Raw genomic sequence first — 17,735 nt, 5'->3', positions numbered from 1 at the left:
CACCTGTTGGGTAAGCACTAGGGGGAGTGGGGCCCAACCTAGACCCCCAGCCTGAGAGTTCCAGTTTGGGGACCCCAGCTGCAGTGCTCAATGGAAACCTCCCATCCCCCTCCGCCTGTCTCTTCAGCAAAAAGGAGGTGTGATCCCGGGGGCATGGGGGAACAGAGTCTGAGTCTGTCCTTGCTCTCAGACCTTCATGTTGGAAGAGGAACAGAGGGGCTGAGGGGTGCCGAGGACGGTGCCTGCTTCTGAGGCATGAGGGGCAGAGAGATTCTGGTGATCCCCTGGGGAGGTCTAGAAGCAGCAGCAGCAGCTCTCCCCACAAAGGCCCTGCAGAGCTGCTGAGAAATGTGTCCTGGAGCCCAGTGACCCAGGCTTGATGGTGGTGGGTGTGGGGGGAGGGGTAAGTGCCTCAACCACTTCTGCCTCAGTTTCCTCATTTGTAAACTGGGGATAATCCTGGTCAGCTTGCTGTAAGTATTAAAAATCCAGGCTGGGACTTCCCTAGTGGTGCAGTGATTAAGAATCCACCTGGCAATGCAGGGGACACAGGTTCGATCCCTGGTCCAGGAAGATCCCACATGCCGCAGAGCAACTGAGCCCATGCCCCACAGCTACTGAGCCCGTGCTCTACAGCCTGTGAGCCACAACTACTGAAGCCTGGGTGCCTAGAGCCCATGCTCTGCAACGAGAGAAGCCACCGCAATGAGAAGCCCGTGCACTACAACCCCTCACTTGCCAACTAGAGAAAGCCTGCACTCAGCAAAAAAGATCCAATGCAGCCAAAAATAAAAATATAATAAAATAAATTTTTTTAAAAAAGAAAAGAAATCCAGGCTGGGGGACTTCCCTGGTGGTCCAGTGGGTAAGACTCCACGCTCCCAATGCAGGGGGCCTAGGTTCAATCCCTGATCGGGGAACTAGATCCTACATGCATGCCACAACTAAGAAGTCCGCATGCGAAACTAAGACCTGGCGCAGCCTAAATAAATAAATAAATAAATATTTTTAAAAAAATCCAGGCTGGGTCTTGACATCTTGACACTGTGCCTGGCACACAGTAGGCGCTCTATAAATGGCGTGGCTACCATCTAATTGCTGTTGCTGTTCTAGCGGCTGCCTAGTCCCCTAAACTGTCAGAGAAATCCCTTTGATGTAGGGGTGACAGCGCTGGACCAGGCAGGGAGGGGGTACAGAGGAAGCCATCTGCACACCTGGAGGGGACTGGAGGACCGAAAGGACCAGTAGGCCGAGTGGAAAGCTGCCCCCTCCCACCTCTGCCTCACTCTCCTGGGGCCCCTCCATCTTGAGAGCTGCCTGGAGTGCTTGGTGGGCGGGCAGTGCGGCACAAGCGGGCTGCCAGGGTCCCCTGGCGCTGCCGCCCCCTCCCTAATAAGGGGATGCAGGGGACTGCAGCCTGGGCAAACAGGGAGCTTCTGCAGGGACAACGTCATCGATATGAAATCTGATCAGTCATGGCCTATGCCGTAATGGACGTTTCTGCGCAGTTGGAAAATTTAAGAGAACTACAATTAGCAGCATGGTAAATCTGAAAACGCAACGTTGAGCAAAGAAAAAAAATGCTCTGCACAATGATACGTTCGGTGTCTGAAGTTCAAATACCGGCAATCCCTCCTGCTTGTTTATGACTGCGAACCAGAGGGAGTGAAAATGTCAGTGTGCAGGTGAAGGATGAAGGCCACATTAAGGCAGAGCAGGGCGGCTGCCTGTCAGCTGGAGGTATGTGGAAGGCAGGCAGGGAGGGAGCCCAGGGCTGGGAAGGGAGAAAAGCACAGAACAACTTGATGGTCCCTGGTGGCTCCTAGTTTGGAGTGCTCAGGAAGAGGGGCTCTGTGCCAGCCCTCCCCCACCCAGGACTCTGGAGCCAAAAGTCTATTGCCAGAGGAGGTAGTGGCCATAATGGTACATGAGAGCTGCCTTGTCTTTCTGGGGCTCACTACTCCTTTCATCCACACACAGCCCCTTCTAGAAGCTGACTGATCATGGCTTCTGACTATCTGCACACCACCTCCCCTGACACTGGACCAAGCCCTCCGGAGACTGGGACTGCGTCTGCCTCATACTCACGGCCCCCATCCCAGGCACAGAGCCTGGCTGCCAACAGGAACCCCATCCTAATGACACAGTAAATGAGGAAATCTCTCCATTTTGTCATTTTAAAAATTATTATGTTTTATAATATCAAGGTCATATACATTATAAGCCAAATGCTAGTATAAGGGACAAAATAAAGCTGTCTCTGTTCCACCCTTTCACATCCCCATCCTGCTCCCCAGGGGCAACTACTTCCAATTCTTTCAGCTATTTTTCCCAGTATTTGCCTCCATATTTTGAAATCATAAACTTAACTGCTACTCTAAAAATGGGTGGTCTTTTTTTTTTTTTCTTCTTTTTTTATTAGTTTCTGCTTTATAACAAAGTGAATCAGTCATACATATACATCTGTTCCCACATCCCCTCCCTCATGCATCTCCCTCCCTCCCACCCTCCCCATCCCACCCCTCCAGGCGGTCACAAAGCACCGAGCTGATCTCCCTGTGCTCTGCGGCTGCTTCCCACTATCTATCTACCTTACGTTTGGTTGTGTATATATGTCCATGCCTCTCTTTCCCTTTGTCACAGCTTACCCTTCCCCTTCCCCATATCCTCAAGTCCATTCTCAAGTAGGTCTGTGTCTTTATTCCCGTTTTACCCCTAGGTTCTTCATGACATTTTTTTTTTTAAATTCCATATATATGTGTTAGCATACGGTATTTGTCTTTCTCTTTCTGACTTACTTCACTCTGTATGACAGACTCTAGGTCTATCCACCTCATTACAAATAGCTCAGTTTCGTTTCTTTTTATGGCTGAGTAATATTCCATTGTATATATGTGCCACATCTTCTTTATCCATTCATCCGATGATGGACACTTAGGTTGTTTCCAGCTCCGGGCTATTGTGAATAGAGCTGCAATGAACATTTTGGTACATGTCTCTTTTTGAATTATGGTTTTCTCAGGGTATATGCCTAGTAGTGGGATTGCTGGGTCATATGGTAGTTCTATTTTTAGTTAAAAATGGGTGGTCTTTTTAAGGAGGTATAAGATACTTTGAGTAAAGTGTGCACATCTTAACAATTGCATTTGTTACATATGCCTACACTTGTGTGCCCACAGCCCAGATCAAGGTAGAAAAGATTTCAGCTCCCTAGGGGGCTCCTTTACCCCACCTCCTAGCCAGAAGCCCCAGAATAACTCATCTATCACCTTGGATCGGAATTTTCTCAACCTCAGCATGGTTGGCATTTGTGAGGCTGTCCTGGGCGTGGTAGGACAAGGGGTCTAGGACAAGCAGAGCACATATAGTGGACAGATGTGGGGCTGTCATTTTGCAGGTCGGTAAGTAGTAAATATGCTCAGACAGCAACCAGGAGAACAAGGATGCTCCTCTTATTGCTTCTATGATCCACTCCAGTCAGGGCTTGAAAGACACAGAAATCCACAGGTCAACGAGGTAAGAGCTTGGGCCAGGTTGATGTTCACATACTTCTCAGCTACAACAAGCTTTCTGTCTGAGGACAGCTTTTCATTCCCTTATGGGGTATGAATATCTTTTTTCTGAGCTGGTGAGTTTCCTTAGGGGAAAATCCTCCAGTCTCCTGCTGAGGGTGAGTTGGAGGTGGATTGGGCCCAGGCCTCCAGACAATGCATGGACTTCCACGCACTCCTGTTTTCAGTCCCACCTTCAGTGAAACTTCTCATCGGAGTTCCCCCAAAGGTCTTAAGGATGCTTTGTAAAATGAGTCACCCTCCACCTTCTTTCTGTCATTCCACAATTTGCTTACATCTTACTGCTTGCTCCTCTCCTCTTCTTTATGCTCATGGAAAGATAATCCCTTTACTGTCCTTTCAGTGGGGTTTTGTGAGGGTGAGATGACACCTGCATGTGGCCAATCCACCGGGTTTAATTGGTGTGATGATCCCTGTTTTGCAAATGGAGGACGCTAAAGGCTCAGTGAGCTGACCAAGGTCACCAGCAAATAAGTAGTTGAACTGGGGTTTCCAGCCCCCCTTTAAAAAAAAATCTTATTTCTTTTGGCTGTGCAGCATGCAGGATTTTAGTTCCCTGACCAGGGATCAAACCCGTGTCCCCTGCAGTGGAAGGGCATAGTCTTTTTTTTTTTTTTTAATTTAATTAATTTATTTTTGGCTGCATTGGGCCTTAGTTGCTGCGCACGGGCTTTCTCTAGCTGTGGCGAGCGGGGGCTACTCTTTGCTGCGGTGTGCAGGCTTCTCATTGCAGTGGCTTCTCTTGTTGCAGAGCACAGGCTCTAGGCACACGGGCTTCAGTAGTTGTGGCTCGCGGGCTCTAGAGCGCAGGCTCAGTAGTTGTGGCGCACAGGCTTAGTTGCTCCGTGGCATGGGGGATCTTCCCGGACCAGGGCTCGAACCTGTGTCTCCTGCATTGGCAGGCAGATTCTCAACCACTGAGCTACCAGGGAAGCCCAAGGGCATAGTCTTTTTTTTTTTTTTTTTTTTTCAAGGGCATAGTCTTAATCACTGGTCAGCCAGGGAAGTCTTCCAGCCCATTTCTGATTCTAAAGTCCAAGCTCATCCGCCCACAACACATCGCCTCTTTTCTAGAAGGGTTCAGATGCGGACTAGCCTCCTGTGATAGCAGAAGGGAGGTCCTGAGTGTGCCTGGCCCCCAAGGGTAGTGAGGAGGCCCCCCAACAGCTGCAGAGGCTCAAAGCCCCAGGATTCACAACTGTCCAATCAGCAAACCTGCCCTGATGTTTCTCTGAGTCAAGCCTCCGGGCTCAGCCGGGTGGGCCCAGCCATGAAGAGGATAGGTTCTCTACCCGCCTTTCTATCGGGACTGGGGGAGACTGCTCCTAGTTCAGAGACTGATGTCACCACGTGTTGTCTTTTCTAATAGGGATTGTGTTTGTGTGTGAGCAAGCGCGTGTGTGTGCCCGATGACCACGCCCGTGTGTGTCCCAAATACAAAAGAAAGATCTGGGTTGGAAAGAGATTTTGGGCTCCTAATAGGGTTGCAATATTTAGCAAATAAAAATACAGGACTTCTAGTTAAATTTGAATTTCGAATGAACAACGAATAACACTTTAGTATAAGTATGACCCATCAATATTTGGAGCATTAAACATTTTGCTCTGGGAGGACAGAGCTGGCCCAAGACGAGGGTCAGAAGAGAGGAGGGCCTGACACCCGCAGCCCGGCGCCAGACCTGCGGCTGACCTCCAACCTGTCCGCTCCGCCTAGAGCGCCCGGTGCCGGTGGCGCCGCTCTAGCCGGCGCCTCGCTGAGGCGGAAGTCGTGAGCGCACTTCCGCCAGGTGGGGCCGTTGCTGGGCGGGGCGGTGACGTAGACCCGGAAGGGGCGGGCCCGCTGGGAGCCAGTCGGTCCAGCGCCGCGCCGCGCCGGCCGGGAGGGGGCCGGATCCCGGACCATGGCGGCGGCGGCGGCGGGTCCGGAGGGGAGGCGCGCGGCCCCGGAGGCGGCGGTGGCGGCACCTGAGCGGGGCAGCGGGAGCTGCGTGCTGTGCTGCGGGGACCTGGAGGCCACGGCGCTGGGCCGCTGCGACCACCCGGTGTGCTACCGCTGCTCTACCAAGATGCGGGTGCTGTGCGAGCAGCGCTACTGCGCCGTGTGCCGCGAGGAGCTGCGCCAGGTGAGCTGCGCCGGCAGGGCCGCGTGTCGGGGCAACTGGGCGGGAGTGGGGGCGCGGCCGGGCGGGGCGGCTTGTCACCCGGCGGCCGGAAGGGGACTTTGCCTTCCTGGTGTCCGACTGCAGGCCTAGTGGCGCCGGCTTCCAAAAGAGAGGCCTGGCGGGGCCACCCGGGGCGGGGTCCCCATCGTGGGGCCGACTGTGGGGCGTGTGGGGGCGGGAGGCAGGAGGTGGCCGAGCTGATTTGAAGAGGCAGCGGTCCTTGTGGGGACAGAGTCTGGGGGCTTTCCTCCTGAGCCCCGGGAATTCCTGCCGGGCCACAGGAGGGGCATGAACAGAGCAGGAGCTCCTAGACCTGCTCGTCTTTGGGAGATTATTCATCAAGGGTCTCCATTCTGGTGGAGGCAACAGGGAAAGTGGGCACCTTCAGTGGCAATCTGTTCTGGAAGCAGAGGGTCAATCTGGGCATTTCCAGCCTAGCTGTGTTTCTGGGCCTTTCTGGGTGACGCGGAGCAAACTCCTGAGAATGGCATTTCCATCTATTAAGTGATGGTTGTACTTACCATCACCACCAGAGGGGAAGGCAGAACCACTGAGGTCTCCTCAGAGTGCTTGGTGGGTGGGGATAAGTGTTACGAAGTTTTCCTCCCCTTGCCCGTTCCATCTGGTGGCGGTGGGGCGGGGAGGGGGGGGGCGCTCAGCTCCACAATGGAGGAGAGGGAGTTTCTGATTGTCCAGACTTGGAAGCCCTAGTGAGGTCAGAGGGCACCACGCAGTTTTCTCCCACCCTCACCGCAATGCCAGCTGCTGGCTGGGAGCACCTAGCTGGAGCTCCCTTGGTTTGCTGTGCTTTGAGATATGTTTGCTTCCAGAGTTGTGAAGTTCCCCTGGTTTGTTCATGGAAAGCTTGGGCTGGTGACATCTGCCAGGGAATCTGACTTTCTTTTTCCTAGAAGTGATGCAGAAACGACATCCTTTCTTCACTTTCTTTTTTTAAAGTAGAATTTTATGTTAAAGGAGCCAAGAAAATGCTGTAATCCCATGAGCACTCTGTGGGCACCTACTCTGTGCCCTATCTGAAAAAGACACTTGGAGATGCTGTCAGTCTATAATGGGGTGGACAGAGATGCATCCGGACCTGGGAGGGATCGGGGTGCAGGAGCAGTTGGGGAAACCTTGGGTCTGTGACTTAGTCAGAAGGCGCCTCCCAACTTCACCAGAGCCTGCCTTGCCTTCTAGTCTTGCATAACTTGATGTAACTCTTGAATGGCCAGGTTTCCCAGCACACCTGTAGCTTCCTTCCAGGCAGGCAGGCAGGCATGCGCATCGGAGGCCCCGGCCCTGGGCACTGCAGGTCTCACTGAGGAAATAAGCAGACACCTATATATGGGTGCTGTAGCTAGCCTCTGGCCTCTCTCATACCTTGTGGGTCCCATACCCTACAAGGGCTCTGTGGCAAGGGGGTGTGGACATGAGCTTTCAGCTGGCTTCAGCTGGGGTGTGGTTTGGCATCAGGTGCCTTCCTCTCAGGCCTGCTCCTAGTTGCTAGGCAACAGGAGGGTGTTCTGGGAAGTTTGGGAAGATGATGCTCCTCTCCATTTATCCTGTTTCCCTCTCACTCTTGAACTTTGAACACCCCCGTATCCCTTCTGTTCCCTTGCTGAGTCCTGCACTGTCCTCTGAATATGTCCGGTGTCCCATGCCTGCTTGGAAATCCCACAGCAGCCCCTAACCCCTGAACCCTGCCTCTCCTCTGTCTCTTTCATGGGAATAAGTCTTTGTAAAAAATTGGGAGGAAAGTGTGCCAAAATGCTTTTTGGGACAGGCCAGCTCTGTTTGCTGGTTAATTCCTACATCTTGACCTGGTGCCTCCCTGTGCCGGCCTGGGTGAGGAGCCAGATCAGTTAGATTGCCCGGCACTTGCTCAGGGTGGAGGCCGAGGCAGGCTCCCACCTGATGGGCAGCAGCAGCGCTGGTCTTGAGGGCACGCTGGCTGAGACTGTTGTCAAGTCCTGGGTTCCTGTCTTCCCTGGTCGTATCTTTCCCACAGGCCACTTTCTTCTAAAAGACAATTCTTGTCTTACTTTCCACCTTGCTCTGATCCCCGGTGATGTTGATGAGGCTTGATGGGGCTGCTGTACAAAGTGAGATGTGTCTGAGCTAGGAGGGGCCCTGCAGGCCACCTGGTACAGCCCCACTGCCCCATTTCATAGGTAGGAATTGGGAGCGGAAGCTGAACGCAGGTCAGGAGGCAGGACCTGCTGACTCAGGTCATGTACTTCTATTGTCCCTGCCCCCTCTCCACCAACCTGGTCCTGGCCCGCCTCCTCTGAGAGGACCTGCTTGTCCACGTCTGGCTCCTTGGGTCCCTGTACTCTCCCCGTCCAGCCGCTCTCACACTGGTCGTTGCTGACACCCATCCGCTCTCACACTGGTCGTTGCTGACACCCATCCCCGTCCTCTCACACACCCATTCTCCGTGAGTGCTCACTGCACGCTGGGAGTGGGGAGCAGCAAGGCCCCAGGCAGAAACCCCTGTGGTGGGGGAGTCCGAGGGGACTTTCGCCCCCATCTGCCTTTCCTCAGGACCTGATCTTCTTGGGGCCCACCCAGAGGCACCCTTGCCCCGTTAGTCATTTACTACCTGGCCCACCCAGGGGCTGCCCAGGATGGTCCCTCCTCAAGTATCTAGGCCTGGCCTGTACCTCTGTCCTTGGACCCATGATCCCCTCCCATCAGGGTGATCACCAGGGTGGGTGACTCTTGGGCCACACTGGTTGGATCCCTAGCGGGTTCCTGCCCATCCTTGGCCAGGCCACCACACCCTCATCCTCCTCCATCCATGCAGTTTTGTGTCTCGCCTCACCCTCTGCTGAGGGCAGGGACACTGGCCATTCCAGGCTGCACTGCCATCCCATCATCTGGTGCAGGCCCGGGGGGCCCAGTCCTGGTCCCAGCCTGTCTTTGAGGGGCAGTTAGCATTTCCCCATCCCACCCCCCAGCTCCAAACCTGCTCACCCTCATTCTCAAACGAACACTTTCCTTTCCCAAGCCTCTTCTGTGGTTCCAGTCTCTTCCTGAGCCAACCCAGTGTCCCCCTTGTGGCCTGGCTCAGGTGTGCCCAGCCTGGGCTGCCCTACCAGACTGCTCGGGAGGGACAGACACCCCACCCAAGCTGACTGTCACTCAGTCCACGGCAAGGGTGCTCACAGCCCAAGGAGAGACACCACTTGTGGTGGGTCAGAGCAGACCTCTGAAAGGAGGGTGCCAGGGTGATGGGGTGGAGGTGGGGCGGGGTGCGGGGGCCCTCCCGGCACAGGTTTCTCTGGGAGGGAAGTTGTTCCTCTGCTGAGTCTGTCGAGCTTGGATGCTTGTTGGCAGTTTTGGGGCTCCCCTCGAGGCTGGGGATATGGGCACCGAGTCCCAGTGGTTAGTTCCTTGTGCTCTGTGCTCCTCCAACAGCATCCTGAGTGGTTCATGGCCCTGCGCCTGCAGGCGCCTATCCCCAGGCAGGAACTGGGGTCTGTGCTGGAAAGGCACCCTTGGGAGTGGTTGGAAGGCAGGGCTGGATGTGGGCTTGCTCTAGCAGGGCAGATCCCATGAGAAGAAGCCAGTGGAAGGCTCGGGGACCTTCCCCATGTCCCTTCAGGACCTACGGAGAAAACCGGGGCAGAGGGTGGGGAGGGTGACCCTTTGGAGGCAGAGCCAAGACCTCCCTGTGAAGATGGGTCACAGGGTGCAGCTGGGATGAGGTGCACTCAGCGTGTGGCGGGGGCAGGGGTGTGCAGCCACGTTCATCCTGCCCAGCTTTGCCAGACATGGTGACAAGGGGAAGAAAGGCCTGTTGGGGCGCTGCCCATCCCCCCCACCCTGCTCTGACCCTCCAGAATGGCTGTGGCTGGACCATGATGCTTCCCTTGGGCTCCTGTGGGGGCGGGTGGGGGGCAGGCTTGGTTGTCAGCCTGCTCTCCACACCCCCAAGCATGTCCTCACAAGTAGAGGCTGAGCTCCCCATCTCCTTCCCCAGAGCCCCCAGGGAGCCAGTTTTAACCACCCTGCTGTTGGGGATGGTGTAACCACCCACTCTCCCCAGCCAGTCCTACGCTTTCCCAAGTTCATGGCCACCCTGGTCCCAGACATCCTCCATGACTGGGCCTAAACCTAACAGGGGTGATCCTGATGTGGCCTTTGCCAAGGAAAGGCTGTCCCCCCGGGTGTGCTGGTAAGGACTCTGAGCTGAGGTGAGTGGGCAGCTCCAGGCTGGGGGACAGTGGTGGATCGGAAAGGAGCACGGAGAGGAGGAGATGAGCCAGTGTGGTCTTGATGCAAGGGGGAGGGGGCAGAAAGAAAGGGGGACTGGAGGATGAGGGAGCCCTGGAGGGAGCAGTGCCCTTGGTGACTCAGAGGGTAGGCCTGAGCCTGTGCGGGGGCCCTGGGGGCCAGGCCCAGCAGGCTTTACTGAGAGTGCTGGAGACCCCTGAGAAGTGGCCGGGCTGCAGAGGTGTCCACATCCAGCACACTAGCTCCTCTGTTTGGCACCCCCAGACAGCCCAGTTAACAGGCAGGAAGCTGGCCAAGAACGGGCGGGGGCCAAGACCGAGTACTGTGGGGGAACCCTTCTCCCCCTTTGCCATCATGGAAGCATCATGGGTGCATGGAGGGTAGCCAGGCCCTGACACATGCAATCTGGCCTGGTAGCATTCAGTTTCCTTAGCTCCTCCTTGGACTGTGTCTCTCCTTTCTCCTGGTGAAAGTCATCCTGTGCCCAATACCCATGTGATTAAGCTCCGGTTTGCCTGGCTGTCTGATCCCTGTCTCTGCCCCTGGGGCGGCCTCTGTCTCTCTGGCAGGTGCCAGTTTGTCTGTGGATGAGTGTGGAGCCGGCTGCCCCCTGGTGGCGAGGCCAGCCGCTGCGTCTCTGTCCTGGCAACCCTAGGTGGGTGGGCTGCGGGTGGGGAGAGGAGCCCAGGCTGGCCCAGGCTGGCAGAGGGTGCTTCCTGCTGGGACCTGCCTCAAGCCTCCCAGGAGGGGCCCTGAGTGCCTCCCTTTCTCCTCAGCCTGACGCGTCCATGGTCCAGCTCACCAGTCCCTTTTGCTTTCGGTTTCAGGTGGTCTTTGGGAAGAAGCTTCCTACCTTTGCCACAATCCCTATCCATCAGCTTCAGCATGAGAAGAAATATGACATCTACTTTGCTGATGGAAAAGTGTTTGCCTTGTACAGGTGAGAGAGGAATTCTTGGCCTGGGTTTCTGAGGGTCTGTGGGATGCTTTGTGGTGGGGACGGACACATCTCCGTCACCTCTTTTGCTCCTCACATCCCTCAGCGGGGAGGGGGCACTGGTGTGGTGCAGACGTCAGGGCTAGGTGGCTGGTTTCTATCATTGGTTTTCTCTACTGTAACGGGGGATGCTCACAGTGCCCCTCCTGGGGTGGTGATAAAGAGGGGGCAGTGGGCGACAAGGGGTGAATTCAGGGAAGGCGCACAGCCCTGCTTTCTGGGGCTCTTTGAGGTGGTCGGGAGCTCCTGCAAATCAAGCTCTTAGCCTATGGCGGAAAAACCTCATAAAGGGGTACAGTTGTCTTGGGGGTGGTCCTCATCTTCCAGGTGAGGGGGCAGGCACCTGTGTGGGCTCAGTCATCATGTCCATCTGATGCAGGGGTCAGTCTCCTGGATCGTGGACCCAGCCCCATCCCGTGGCCTTGTTTAGCTCAGGCCCTGGGCCGAGCACCATCTGGCTCAGTGGTCAGAGTGCTGAAATGCACGGTGGGGCAGGAGTGCCCATCCTCCTGGCTCCCGCTTCCAGGGCGTCTGCAGGGGCGCAGGGTGAGGGGCCGCGGGGAGGTTCTAGTGCCCCTCTGGACAGTGATGCTGAGTGCCCTCGGGGGGACTGGTGGCTCTCGATGTCTTTCCTAGGCAGCTGCTGCAGCACGAGTGCCCACGGTGTCCTGAGCTGCCACCTTTTGGCCTCTTTGGGGACCTGGAGCAGCATATGCGGAAGCAACATGAACTATTCTGCTGCAAGCTGTGCCTCAAACATCTCAAGGTGAACCCTACCCCATGGCATCTGCCTGGGGATCAGGCATTCAGGGAGCATCTGGTGGAGGTGGGTGGAGGCCAGGCCCAGTAGAGGCTGGCACAGAGTGCTCAGCCAGACAGCTGTGAGCGGCTTGTTGCTGCCTCTGGCCCTGGACAGGCCAGATCCCCAGGGTTCCCCAGCATCCCCAGCTCTCCTGCCTCACAGAGCCTGCCAGGCTGCTGGTGTCTGGGGCTCTGGGGCAGAACTGATGCCACAGGGTCCCCTGCATTGTCGGGCCGTGGGAAGGGGCGGGAGGCCTGGGAGCCCCCACCCCATTCCCAGCCCCCCATTCTCTGCAGATCTTCACATACGAGCGCAAGTGGTACTCGCGCAAGGACCTGGCTCGGCACCGCATGCAGGGGGACCCCGACGACACGTCGCACCGTGGGCACCCACTCTGCAAGTTCTGTGACGAGCGCTACCTGGACAACGACGAACTGCTCAAGCACCTGCGTCGCGACCACTACTTCTGCCACTTCTGCGACTCAGACGGGGCCCAGGACTACTACAGGTGGGCGTGGGCACACGGCAACCTTGGGACACCCAAGCGGGCTGGGCGAGGGCCCCTGCTGACACCCGGTTCCCGGCAGCGACTACACGTATCTGCGTGAGCACTTCCGAGAAAAGCACTTTCTGTGCGAGGAGGGTCGCTGCAGCACCGAGCAGTTCACCCACGCGTTCCGCACGGAGATCGACCTCAAGGCCCACAGGATGGCCTGCCACAGCCGGAGCCGCGCCGAGGCCCGCCAGAACCGCCAGATCGACCTTCAGTTCAGCTACACGCCACGGCACTCGCGCCGGAACGAGGGTGAGCGGGGCCCGCCCTGCCGAGCGGGGCCCCCAAGGCAGGGCTCACATTGCGGAGCCCTGCTTTGGAGGCCTCAGATCCAGGTCCTGATCCGACCCCGCACGTGTGAGCGGGGACAAGGGACAAGCCTGTTGAGCCTGTGTCCCCCCAGCCCACTGAGGAGCCCCAAGCACCTGAGAACGTTGGGACAGGGAGCTCTTCACTGGCTCCTGAAGGGTCTCAGATCTGCTGTTCTGGGGTCCCTGGGACTCTTCCCCAGGTCAGGAGGATTACTGAGTGCCCACTGTGTGTAGGTCCCTCCTGGGACTGCCAGCAGGCCCAGGCCCCTCTCCCAGCCCAGTTCTTGCTCTGACCTGGTGCCTAGCCTAGGCTAGAGGCCCAGGACCACTGTGAACCCTGAGAGGTGTCTGCGCCCATCCCCCAGGTTCAGGCGCTATGGTGGGTGGGGAGGCCTCTGCTGTCTAAGCCGGAGCACTGGCCTCGGGCTGGTCTGGGCCCGTGACAGGCTGTGTGCTGGCCGCAGGGGTCGTTGGTGGCGAGGACTACGAGGAGTTGGACAGGTACAACCGCCAGGGCCGCACGGGCCGGGCCAGCGGTCGCGGAGCCCAGCAGAGCCGCCGAGGAAGCTGGAGGTACAAGAGGTGGGAGGATTTGCGTGCCGCCAGGACTTATGTTCTCCTGGCATCACCCCTGAGGCGGTGGCAGCAGCCAACAGCTGGGCTGGGGATAGGCACCACCGTCAGGGGACTTTGGCTTTCTGGCCTCTGGTGTCCTGGGCATGGCAACAAGGTCTGCTAGGTGTCCTCAGTGAGGATTCCTTCATTTTCACCTAGTTTTAGCCACAGACACCAGGACCCTGCAGATTGGGGTGGTAAGGGGGGTCCTGGGTCATTGGGGGTTCAGTGCAGTTGTGCCATGAAGCCCCAGCATGGCAGGCACGCACTCAGGCTGGGCTGCCCCCGATGGCCGGGCTGGATCGAGGCATCTGTGGACCCCAAATGCTACCCCAGAGAACAGGGTCGGGTGTTGCCCAGGGAGCCAAAGCTTGAGGCTGGCAGGCGGATGGTCCAGCTCCCTCCACAGCGCCCTCTCCTGGCCAGGGAGGCTGGGCTGGCACCGGTTCCGCTGGCTCCTGGCAGGCAGCCTCCTGGTGTCCAGGCTTCCCAGGGGCAAGGCCCCTCCCCAGCCCCTCGTCCTGCACGTCACTGTAGTCCTGGGCCTTGCCCAGCCTGAAGTCATCCCCATCCCAGGGAAGAAGAGGACCGAGAAGTGGCAGCTGCCATCCGGGCCTCAGTGGCCGCGCAGCAGCAGCAGCAGCAGCAGCAGCAGGACACACGCAGGAGTGAGGACCAGGAGGAGGGCAGCAGGCCCAGGAAGGAGGAGGCAGGTGCGCGGGGCCCTGAGGAGCCCCGGGGCCCCCGGCGCCCGCCCCGGACTCAGGGCGAAGGCCCAGGTGAGCGGGCCTTCCCTGTAGGCAACTCTACTGTGGCGCAGGAGGTGGGAGGTGGGCTCCTGACCAGCGTGGCGGTGCACGGACTGGCAGGGCCTCCACCCACAAGGCCAGTGAGAACCCGTGTGCTCTCCAGTCACCTCACAGGGTCTGATCCTGCCCTTCAGCGTTGGTCAGCCCTGACCTAGAGTTCTTTTGTGTCTTGTAGGCTCCAAGGAAGCCTCAATAAATGGTCCTGTGAGCCAAGAGGCCTTGCCAGCAACTGGCTCGGCTGTAGGAGCCACATTCCCAAGGTACATGTGTGCACGAACCGGGGCTCCTATGTAAGGTGGGTGGAGGGTGGGTGCTGGGCAGGCCAGGGCCTGGCAGGCCACTGACCCCTCTCCCCTTCTCGGCACAGTGCTCTCCCGGCCCCCACTTCGAAGCTCAGGGACGAAGACTTCCCCAGTCTCTGTGCCTCCACTTCTTCCCCCTGCTCCGCAGCAGCTGCCCTGGGCCCCATGGGGCTGGCGCTGGCCTACTCTGTCCCCGCCAGGGGCAGGAGCACCTTCCAGGAGGAGGACTTTCCTGCCCTGGTGTCCTCTGCCTCCAAGCCCAGCACTGCCCCCACCAGCCTCATCTCTGCCTGGAACAGCAGTGGCAGCAAGAAGGTGGCGCATCCCGCCCCAGGGGCCCAGTCTGCCAGCGGGGGAAGCCAGCCCCCCAGGAAGGCTGGGAAGGGGGGTAAGGGTAGTAAAAAGAGCGGACTGCTCCGCGCGGAGGAGGAGGAGGAGGAGGAGGATGGCCGCTCCAGCCTCACCACCCAGGAGCTGCGGGGCGTGCCCACGACAGTCGCCGTCTCTTCCCTGCTGGCCGTGGCCTCCACCCAGACCTTCACCAAGGTCGGCAAGAAGAAGAAGGTGGGCTCCGAGAAGTCGGGTGCCTCATCTCCCCCGCCACTGCCCCCTGACAAAGATGGGCCCCCCGGGGCTGAGCAGGCCCCCGCGGCCCCCACTGGCAGAGCTGAGGGGTCAGCTGCTGTCATCGTCAACGGACACACAGAGGGGCTGGTCCCAGCTCGGAGCACCCCCAAGGAACCCCCTGGGCTCACGAGGCCCCTGGGGCCCCTCCCCTGCCCCACGCCCCAGGAAGACTTCCCAGCGCTCTGCGGCCCCTGTCCGCCCAGGATGCCCCCGCCCCCAGGTATGTGTGCCTGGCTCAGGCCTGCTTTTGGGCATCTGGGAAGGGGCCAGATTTTTGAGTCGGGCTGGAGCCCCTGGGCCCAAGAGGAGCATAGCCCGAGGTTGTGCAGGTGCAAGTGGGGAGAGGTGAGCCTGTGCGGTGGTTTCCAGCTGCCTTGGAAACCTGGCGGCCAAGTCTGGATGCAGGCTCCATGTCTGTGAGCGGCGTGACTTTGGTCTGCCACATAACTTCTCTGCATCCTTTTCCTCCCGGTAAATCGGGGCACTCCTAGCACCCTCTTGAGATGAAGGCAAATGAGTTAACTTAGGCCAGCATTCGCCACAAGGGAGCACAGCATGCATGCCGGCTCTTGGCATCATCAGGCCCTGGGCCTGCTTTGCGGGGGAGGTGCAGTTGTGGACAAAGCCTGACCCTGACCCTGGTGAGATGGGCAGCTTATGGGAAGTGGGGGACCAAGGCTTGTCTGCCTGGCCAGCGAGGGTCACGTCCTGAGATCTTCCTGTGTGCCCCCCCATCCTCCACAGGCTTCAACACCGTGGTGCTCCTGAAGGGCGCTCCGCCTCCACCTCCACCGGGTCTGGTGCCCCCCATCAGCAAGCCACCCCCTGGCTTCTCTGGCCTTCTGCCTAGCCCCCACCCGGCCTGTGTCCCCAGCACTACGACCACCACGAAAGCGTAAGTGTGGGTGGGCCACCTGGCCTCATGCCCCTGTGGGGAGAGTGCCCTCACCTTGGGCCACTCCAAAGGCTGAAGCCTCCACCTCCTCCCCATGTCCCGATTCCAAACCCAGGCCAACACCCGTGCCACGGGCCTACCTGGTCCCTGAGAACTTCCGGGAAAGGAACCTGCAGCTCATCCAGTCCATCAAGGACTTCCTGCAGAGCGACGAGGCCTGCTTCAGCAAGTTCAAGAGCCACTCGGGGCAGTTCAGACAGGTCAGGCAGGCGGGGGTGTGGGGGCCAGCCCGGCCACCTGGGGCCCAGGCCTGGGCCAGGTGTGACTGGGTCTGGCTCTGGGTGGCAGGGTGTGATCTCCGCAGCCCAGTATTACAAAAGCTGCCGGGACCTGCTCGGGGAGAACTTCCAGAAGATCTTCAACGAGCTGCTGGTGCTCCTGCCCGACACGGCCAAGCAGCAGGAGCTGCTGTCTGCACACACAGACTTTCGAGGCCGTGAGAGGCCTCCCGGCACCAAGGCCAAGAAGAACAAGAAGAGTGCATGGCAGGCCAGCACCCAGCAGGTGGGCCTGGACTGCTGCGTGTGCGCCACCTGCCAGCAGGTGCTCGCGCACGGTGATGTCAACAGCCACCAGGCGCTGCATGCTGCCCGGGATGACGACTTCCCCTCCCTGCAGGCCATCGCCAGGATCCTCACGTAGCTCCGGACGTAGCTCCTGCCAGCGCAGGCAGGAGCCGCCACACCCATGAGCCTCCTTTCTCCCTCCTCCTCCCTCTGGGCTGCCAGGCAGCCAGGTGAGGCCACCCGCTCAGGCCCCTCAGCTGGCCGGCCTGCCAGGGGTCACCAGGAAGGCCCGCACCACCCTGTCAGCACACCATCATGCAGGAGTCCATCTGGTTTTCTCCTGGGAACTGGAGAAAGACCCCTGCCTCAGCAGCAGGCTGGTCTGGGTTTACATTCTCATGCTTCTGGAAGGTGCCGGGGAGGGAAGGGCTGGGATGCCAGGACCTATGTGTGCTGTCAGAGCCAGTGGCCACGGTGGCCCGATCTGGGACTGCCTGAGCCTGAGGGCTGTGGCACCATGGTCCCTGAGCTGTGGGGCCACGGGTGCTGGAGTCAGATATTGAGTGTATTGTGTAAACAGTTGGCTGTTTCATTATTCGAGAACGTTCAGGATTAAAAGCAGACACGAAATTGTGCTACTTGAAGTTGAATCTTTTTACGAGACTAGCTGAAACTGGGATCTCAAATTGCCTCTGACCTTTTATAAGACAGTTTATCTTCAAATAAATTTATTTTGCAATAATGCACATAGCTGAGCTTCTCTGCCTTCTGGGGTCACCCCACTCAGAGTTGTCAGACATTACAGCTCAGGTGGTCACCAGTGAGTGCTGGGGCAGGGAAGACCTGTGGGGAGAGCTGGGCAGCTGGGCTTGCTCACAGGAAGAAGCAGCCAACCCTGGGCTCCAGTCCTGGAGGTCGAGCACCACCCAAGCCTTCCAGGAGTAGAGACAGCCATGCTTGACCTACACTGTGTACCCAGTAAAACTATTCTTCCAGAACCTGGGAGTCACACAGACTCGAGGTTTCAATCCATAGACCAGTGAAAGAGCTACTAAAGGTCAACAAGAACAATTTAGAAACAGTGCAGGGCATATCTGAAATACTGAAAGAAAATAATTTGTACTTAATTATTTGGATCCAGTATTTTGAAAAGGAACCAGACACCCAGTGAACTCTCCCCTTTCTGCCACAAACACATATAAATAGTAGGAAAAAAGGTCTAAACACATAGCTACATCCAAATAAGGCAACATCCTTAGATGAAAAGAAACAGATGTCTTTCTAA

General features: G+C 57.9%; 1 protein-coding gene across 2 annotated transcripts; it reads left to right on the top strand.

The window, feature by feature from the left end:
- Positions 1-5,422: 5,422 nt before the first annotated feature.
- On the top strand, positions 5,423-17,083 carry ZNF598 (zinc finger protein 598, E3 ubiquitin ligase). Of its 2 annotated transcripts, none has more exons than XM_079719886.1 (12): positions 5,423-5,695; positions 10,801-10,913; positions 11,607-11,736; positions 12,069-12,280; positions 12,360-12,577; positions 13,101-13,209; positions 13,828-14,030; positions 14,236-14,320; positions 14,428-15,209; positions 15,734-15,884; positions 16,000-16,144; positions 16,233-17,083. In XM_079719886.1, exons 1-12 carry the CDS (start codon positions 5,474-5,476, stop codon positions 16,584-16,586), a joined length of 2,724 nt encoding a protein of 907 aa, XP_079576012.1. In that variant the 5' UTR covers positions 5,423-5,473; the 3' UTR covers positions 16,587-17,083. The 2 variants fall into 2 exon arrangements, with proteins under 2 accessions (XP_079576012.1, XP_079576013.1); XM_079719887.1 differs by having other exon boundaries at positions 5,459-5,695; positions 13,101-13,218.
- The last annotated feature ends 652 nt before the right edge of the window (positions 17,084-17,735 follow it).

The sequence above is a fragment of the Hyperoodon ampullatus genome (genome assembly GCF_949752795.1).
Source record: "Hyperoodon ampullatus genome assembly, chromosome: 14".
Lineage (NCBI taxonomy): Eukaryota > Metazoa > Chordata > Mammalia > Artiodactyla > Ziphiidae > Hyperoodon > Hyperoodon ampullatus.
The sequence above is the reverse complement of the archived record's forward strand: the minus strand, read 5'-3'. Positions and strand labels throughout refer to the sequence as shown.